The sequence below is a fragment of the Vicia villosa genome, linkage group LG4 (genome assembly GCF_029867415.1).
Source record: "Vicia villosa cultivar HV-30 ecotype Madison, WI linkage group LG4, Vvil1.0, whole genome shotgun sequence".
NCBI classification, from domain to species: domain Eukaryota; kingdom Viridiplantae; phylum Streptophyta; class Magnoliopsida; order Fabales; family Fabaceae; genus Vicia; species Vicia villosa.
In genome coordinates, this window is record NC_081183.1 from 87,931,237 (window position 1) to 87,939,147 (window position 7,911).

Consider the following 7,911-nt stretch of genomic DNA (forward strand, 5'->3'; position numbering starts at 1 on the left):
AATCTCTATAAAAAATCATGTCAAGATATGTAATACAATATTTGGAAACACTAATAATATTTACAACGAAAGATAACATAAATTAATATTATAATTTATTTAATTCAATTTTTACTTTAAAAAAAATAAAATAATATAAATCAAGTGATTATCTTTAATTATTTAATTATAACTATTATTAAAATTTTGTATTGTATTTAAATATTTAGTTTTTTATATACTAAGATTTTAATATAGATAATAATTCATAAACGTTAAAATATATATATTTTTAAAACATTTGTTTGTATTTTTATATAATATATTAATATAAATTAGTAATATTTATAATTCAGTAATTTTATAAATAATAATAATATATATTTTATAAACTAACTACAAATCAAAAGACCGGTAGGAATTCACAGAAATTTTTAGTTATTATAATATTTCTCATCTTAATCTCAAGAGAGGAACGTGTATTACTTTCATTGGCTAAAAGTTTTTGTAAATTTTTTTAAAAAAATTCCTAGACATGACAGTGTTCGTTTAAAAAAAAAGTAAAATCACTCTCATTTCATTTAATAAATTTCATATGAAAGGGTAAAAAACCTATACTTCAATTATCAAGTTGCTTAGGACACAAAGGGGTGTGATGAAGTATGGCAGCAGGAAACACATCCGGGCTGCTGAAAGAGTTGATCCTCGGAGGTTTTAGTAATGGCTCCGTATGTAACCCCGATGAATAAGATCTTAGTTCCAATGATTATATTTGTTCTTCTAGCATGCAAAATATCATGCAGCAATAATCGGTCGCAACACCATCAATCTTCATGAGTTTACAAAATGCTTCTGGGACTATTATCATATATTCAAGTAATCATTCTAGTTCCCTGCTCAATGAAAAATTCAGGTTCCCAGGCCAGCATTCACTTTGAGAAGGCAACACCAAATATGTGCCACCAAGTTTGGGGAAAATTTTTTCGGACAAAATTACTTTACGAGCTTTAACACTTTACCTAGGTACCTTTACATCGCGGGGTTTCACATGGAGGAGGCGGTACACCAAAAACCCAATCGAGAACGTTCAAATATTTGGATCTGAACACTTCCCTCTCCTGTGCATAGCAGTGCATTATGATGGCTGTTGACAAGCTGAAAACTACAACATCAGCTCTCTTGATCCTTCTAGACGGTGGCAGATACCCAGCATCAGCTATGCATGTGAAGAAACTCTCAATAGCTCGGGCAAGGCAGTATAATGATATTTCCATTCGCCTGCTTTTCTTTTCAATAGCTAATCCAAGGCCAGGTGGGAACTGCAAGAGAATGCAAAGTCAATTTTATAACAAAAAAATTATCATATAATACTGTTTGAATTATTGCTAAGCAACATACCGTTCCCATGGCCACCATTGGAATGTTACATCTTTTGAAGATCCTAAACAGAAAGCATGTCCACATCCTGATTTAGAATAGAGCCATCCATATTATACATGTCAGTTTCAAGTTTCAACTAAATTGATACTGTCATAATAACAAGGTTAAGCAAAGAAGAATGAGAAAATGAAAAGGCTACCAGGTGCATAGAATAAAAAAAATTGAACATAAGAAAAGAAAGCAAGTGGTTAAAATAAAGTGGTACTGTTTCCTCTCTTAACAGAATCATTGTAGTTAAACTTTTTTGTTAAGAAAAATAGTTAGAGCTAACTTTAAGCTGGGGTAAAGCAATCATAAAAAATTACTTCAAATCAACCTAATTTAGTAGCAAGACAACCAGCAACAAAATAATAGTGCACAGAACAAGATGCTAACCAGGCAGATGTACAGTATACTGACAGAAACAAGCTTGATCTTGCAGTGCCAATGAGAACCTTTGTTAATATTGTAAAAGGCCTGCAGTTAAGAATTTTGATAACGGACAATGAGAAAGTGCAAAACAATGTAATCTCATAATTATGAAGCACAAAACATGATTTTCAATTAGTGCTAGAATTGAGAGAATGAAAAATATTAAATGGATATTTTAGAATTGATCTTCAATTTGTCCTGAAAACGCCTCTTCATTACAAAATCAGTATATGCGCGCTCAATGGTAATGTATTCATTTTGAAAAACCACCATAAACAGATAACACTTCGGTCATATGAAAAGTAGAATGGTTGCAATGGATTCCAATCAGATCACCTTTGTAAAAGTCCTTTTCTGTGAACTATTAGGGCGGGTATCAGATAAACTGGAAGATAAACAGGTAACGCTCTTTTGTAGGCTTGACCGAGAAAAGAAATGACGTGCCCACCGCATGATTCATTCCCATGTACAATCTGCCAAATTCAGTGATTTGAAACACCAAAAAAAGCAGCACAGGTCACAAGTTTTGTATAATGAATTACAATTTAAATATTGAACAGAGATAGACGAAATGTTTTAAACATAAATTACAGTGTTATACAGGTCAGTCATGAAGAATCATGCAAGAATGCCATAATTGAAACAATCCAAAAGAGAGAACAAGAACTGAAATTCAATACTATTAATATGATTAAACTTGAATGGATAATTTTATTATGGCAAAGCAGACAAACCAGTGTAAAAAAGGATGCTACTGTTATGGTGTGATCAAATTCAACTTAGTGTTAACAATGGCAGAGAGCCAAAAATCCGACATATGGTGCCATGGCGCTGCCATTCCTCACAAATCTGACCATGGCAGAGCCGCCACCGATATACACCATAGCACCACCATGACCAGTATTTGACAACACTAATTCCGCTTCCAAATTTGATATTGAACACTGTTTAATAAGTATGTTTCTTCTAATTTATTTTCTATGGGTTAATTAATAATTAGACTGAGATTAAGAAAAAATGACAAGAATAAGAAAAAAACCGGTATTTCATACCGAGCATGGGACTTTCATATTTGGATCTAATTTCACGTCGACACCCATGGTCTTGTAGTATTTCTTTACTGCATGCAGATTAGTAAAAGGCTTGCCACTGGCTATATCTTTTACACCTTGTAAGATAACTGCATCCTTTCCACCATGTTTATTGAGAAAGGATTTATATGAAGCAGGTAAACTGTCTTGGTGTAATATATAAGCAGACCTGAAATAAAAAGATTCTCTATCATCATTAATCCTTGTTTTATAGAAACTCCTTCAATAATTATAAAAAGGGAGAAAAGAGGGGGAGGAGGAATCATGAGGGACTTAAAATGTGTCTGTACTGTATATGGGAAACATGGCCCCAAAGTGAAACTATCAATGGTGAATCAGCATTTGCACAGTCATGGGTGTAAAACTGGAGCCATTATTTATTTACATGAATGTGTTAGCATTGTATTACACTTATGCATAAAGTATTGAACTTCAGTTGAGCATTCTGGTCACACAATTCTCTAACAGCTTCCGCTGTCTAACTGCTTCTAGTATTGATGTCGAGTATGTCATATTCTGTTATAATTAGCTAGAATCAGTAAAGTGACTAAGCTTAAGTTTGTCTTATAAATAGAACTACTTACATTCTAACATGTAATCAAAGAATTCAGAATTCATTTCACATAAAATATCTTATACTTTATAGCTGTTTTCTTCCATTTTCAATTATATACTAAACTTCCCCACTCACTTGTTTTCCCTTATAATTCTAGGTGGCATCTCAATCTCTCTTATTAAGTTACTAAATCGCGCTAAGATACAACCAAATATTATGAGATTTTTCATATATTTTGACATTTCCCCTCAAGCTATAGCTTAATAAACTTTAAACTTGTTACAAATAAACCTTTTAAAAAGGAAAATATGATACGGAGTTCACAAAACATGGCTATAAAGGCAACATGAGAATGTTGGAAATGTCAAAAAATGAGCGTTTCTGGAAAGACATATGGTTGTGATGATCATCAATCTCAAAGTTGCATGAGCAAGGAAGAAGAGACTTACTAGAATGATCATTAGTTGAAATTTCCTAGCAGACAATTTTACACAACAATGAACTAAAACTTTTCCAAATTCACCAACAATATATGATATCCTTAAAGCACAAGAAAATTTAGGATACCACATAAATATAAATATTAATTAAAACTAAGGATGGTGCACATCACAAGCAAGAATAATTCAATATGACATGACTCGTCAATGAGGTAGGAGAAATCACATTAAGTAAAATTCATTATGGGAGGTTAATATGAATCACAACTTTGTTACTAACCTAGAATAACCAAGGCAAGAATGTATCTCAGATAGCAAGGGCAGAATCAAATTTATGTGAGATAACCATAGAGTGCTGAACACATCATAGGGAGACAAACTGGTTTAAAGCTTCTGAGAAAGGTTGTGTAAGCGGCTGACACAAAAATGCATCAACAGCAAAACAGTGACAAGACAACTGACAAAAGATGATTGTAAATAACGAAGGAGGAAAGAGAAAGAATTAATACTTTTGAATTGTGATTATGATTTCATTTATGAAAGATTAAGCACTAGAACTTATTTCTACTAATACCAGGTTCATAATTCTAATTAAACATGGAAACAAATCATGAGGTATATAAGAATTTCTAACACAATTCTAGGATATAATCTAATACACATTTCTTATTCTAACAATGCACACACACAAATCCAGATATATTCAATCGTATGAGAAATGCTATTGTGTATGAAAATTGTCATACAAAAATAGAAAAAAAGAGCAATTCACAAATTACGGTAGGGGATATACAACTATTCAAAAGCAAGTAAAAGCAATCTAACATGATCCTACAGTAGCAAGCACTTTCATGCAAAATTGTGTGTTTTCCTTTCATACTAAACAGCATTTTCCTAGTAAGATAAGTAGACAGGAAAGAGCCCTGCAGCTTCGGTCCCTATTAGCAAGGAAAAACTAATATAGGGCGAGTAACTAACCACAAATTGATGAGTGATAAAATCCAAGTTCATAGGTAATGGCCCATTTAGTGAACAAGTTCAGCCACTCACATTATGTGAACTATTTAATAAGGCAGGATATGGTTTTACTGAGCACATCAAACTTAAATATTAGCATTTTCATGTCTCGAATTTGATAGCTATCTATTTTAATACATGCATATTTATCGGTGACCTGAACATAACAACAGGAATAACATCATGCATCAAACTTAAACTGTAAAGCCATCAAGTGAAAAACAGACTATCTATTATTTTAAGAGAACCGAAGGTACTGCTATGAAATTCAAAAGACAAAAGAGACTGAGCTAAAAAAAGCATAAATAGCATTGTTACATACAAAATTTGGGAAGATGAGAGACACATGAGGAAAATGTCTCCGTGCTTCCATGTGAGAGGCTTACAAATTCTCCCAAATCGTTTGCTCTTAATCCCACAACGAGATGCTAAGACAGCAGCACGCATGAGAATGTAAATGGCCAAGCTTGTGTGCTGTGCTTCTAACCCCGTCAGAAGCATAGACTGCCCAGCAACTGCCCCTGCAAACAGCGCTCTCCACCTTGCTGTCCTGAACTACAAACACATCAAATAATCAATCACACCAACTCCACAAACCCATGAACACAAACAACACTTTGACAAAATACTTTCCATGATCATATACTTAATTAATCATTTCATTTTATTTTTTGAATATAATTTTTTTTCATTAGAATATAACTTGAACAATATAATAAAATTTAAACAGAAATAGAAGGAAAACGGGTAACAAACTGCGTCGCTACTCCTTTTTTGGATGACAAAATCAATCCTCTTAAAAATTACATTCTTATACCTAAGAGATACAACATTGTTGTTCATAAGTCTTTAGACTCTCTATAAAAGATCAAAGGCTTCGGGTGAATCCTTGAAAGAAAAAAATTGCATAACATATAATTAAACATTTCTTTTGGCTAAAATCTACATGCATGTTAATCTTAGTACTTGAGATAATCCTGATTGAAACTGACAAAATCAATAAGGGTAGGAATAGAACCTCTGTCGAAGGAGTTCACTTAACTCTCTTTCTCTATACAATTCCCCCCATGCAGACCCAAACTTCCACTATGTCAACCGCCTTAAAGAACCATGCCAATTGCTTAATTTACACTTATTCAAATCTTTTACAACACAGTTCAAGGATTCATGTTATTGAGCTTTGAATCACTTCACTTCTAAAAATAACTTTCCAGTTACAGAGCTTACGTACATTTCTATAATAATAACAATAACAATAAATCAATTGCCAGAAAAAATCAAGAGAAAAAGAAGAACATGCCTACGGTGACCTCCAAAAGCACCTATAAACTCATCCATTGAAACAAACGTTCCGGCGAAGGTTCCAAGAAACAAACCATATCTCAACGTTTCCTTCAGAGCCGTAACAATCACTTCACCGTTCGTCACCACAATCTCTTTCCTGAAAAAACAAACTAAACGAAATCAATCATCACTAAACGAAATCACTCAGTACTTCTTCGAGTTCGAATTATTTTTCTCACCTTGGCGGTTTTTTTCGTGCGAATCGCGCCAAGATCGCGAACAGAGCGAGACCGCCTTTGATACCAGCTCCAACCGAGAAACCTTTAGCCGAAGAGAATATGATTCTCCGGAGAATCTCCGGCGGAACTACGATAAACGCGTCGCCGAACGTACTCGGAATCGGCGGTGCCACGGAATTAGCTTTCGGTTTGGAGGATTCGGCGTTGCCATTGTGAAAACCGTTGGTGTCCTCCGGAGTGTAACGGCGAATGACGCCGGAATCGGCGGTTGGCGGCGACATGTGGCGGAGGAAGGGTGAAAGTGGAAAAGTGAAGCTTGGTGGGAGTTATTTCAAAGAGACAGAGCAATGAATGAAGAATAGTTTTTCGTTTTGAGATTGCGATATCGCGTGACACGTGTATGGTGCATGATTAAGTCGTTTTTCATATGCTTCCAAAGAAAAAACTAACTACTCTCAGAGTTAGTTCTTTCCCCATTGATTCAATCATTGTCATGTATCAACTTTTTTTTATTGTTCGAAAATATGGAGCAAGCCTAATACATAGAATTTTTTCAAGATAATACAATGACTCTTGAATAATAATATTGAAACACATTGTTTTTTCTAAGAACTCTATCCTTACAAAATCATTAATATAATAATCAGCAATCCTATGTGGACACTAAAGTGTACACCTACACCGTATTGGTGTATGTACGAACGACACTGTTCATGTACGGACGGTACTATTCACCGTCCGTACATGAACAGTGCAATATTATATTAATTATTTTTTTTTACGTTTTTTATTTATTTTTTTAAATATTATTATTTTTTAAAATATGTTTTTATATTTTTCAAAAATATATTTGACAATACCTGCAGATATACTTCCGGATTTACCTGCATGTGAAATTATTTACGGATTTACCTAAATTCGTAGGTAAATTCGCAAGTAAATCTGCAGGTATTGTCAATTTCGTAGGTAAATCCGCAAGTAAATCTGCAGGTAAAATCCACAGGTATTATCAAATCCGTAAGTAAATCCGAAAATAAATCCGCAGGTATTGTTAAATATTTTTTTAAAAAACATAAAAAAAAATATTTTAAAAAAATATAATATTTAAAAAAATTAATATAATATTACACTGTTCATGTACGGACGGTGAATAGTACCGTCCGTACATGAGCAGCGTCGTCCGTACATACGATGTAGGTGTACACTTTGTTGTACAAATAGCATTATTGTATAATAATATATGAGTCATGTTAACGATTTCTTTGATAGCATTTTTTTAATTATTAAATAAAAAAATATTTTTTACAAAAGTCAATATTTTAATTATTATTTTAATTAAAAAGTAATTTTTTTCATGAACACTAGTTAATATTTCTCTTAATATAGTATGTATTTATTACTTTTTTTTATAAAAAAATTCAATATGCAAAATAGATGTTAGTATTTCTCTTAAT

General features: G+C 33.0%; 1 protein-coding gene across 3 annotated transcripts; it reads right to left on the reverse strand.

Annotated features, from left to right (window-relative positions):
* Window positions 1-527: 527 nt before the first annotated feature.
* LOC131594965 (uncharacterized) lies at window positions 528-6,846 on the reverse strand. Of its 3 annotated transcripts, XM_058867174.1 has the most exons (8): window positions 6,458-6,846; window positions 6,235-6,375; window positions 5,257-5,484; window positions 2,883-3,090; window positions 2,167-2,303; window positions 1,795-1,875; window positions 1,378-1,444; window positions 528-1,298 (listed from the first exon to the last, which is right to left on the reverse strand). In XM_058867174.1, the coding sequence occupies exons 1-8, from the start codon at window positions 6,736-6,738 to the stop codon at window positions 999-1,001; spliced, it is 1,443 nt and encodes a 480-aa protein (XP_058723157.1). In that variant the 5' UTR covers window positions 6,739-6,846; the 3' UTR covers window positions 528-998. The 3 variants fall into 3 exon arrangements, with proteins under 3 accessions (XP_058723157.1, XP_058723158.1, XP_058723159.1); XM_058867175.1 differs by lacking the exon at window positions 6,458-6,846 and having other exon boundaries at window positions 5,257-5,489; window positions 6,235-6,370; XM_058867176.1 differs by lacking the exons at window positions 6,235-6,375; window positions 6,458-6,846 and adding an exon at window positions 5,953-6,219 and having other exon boundaries at window positions 5,257-5,489.
* Window positions 6,847-7,911: the final 1,065 nt, after the last annotated feature.

Coding starts and splice junctions, on each gene's coding strand:
- LOC131594965 (XM_058867174.1), bottom strand. CDS start 6,738: ATGTCGCCGCCAACCGCCGATTCCGGCGTCATTCGCCGTTACACTCCG. Junction 5,485..6,234: donor GCTTTTGGAGGTCACCGTAG/GCATGTTCTTCT, acceptor TTTGTAGTTCAG/GACAGCAAGGTGGAGAGCGC. Junction 2,304..2,882: donor ATATGAAAGTCCCATGCTCG/GTATGAAATACC, acceptor TGAATTTGGCAG/ATTGTACATGGGAATGAATC.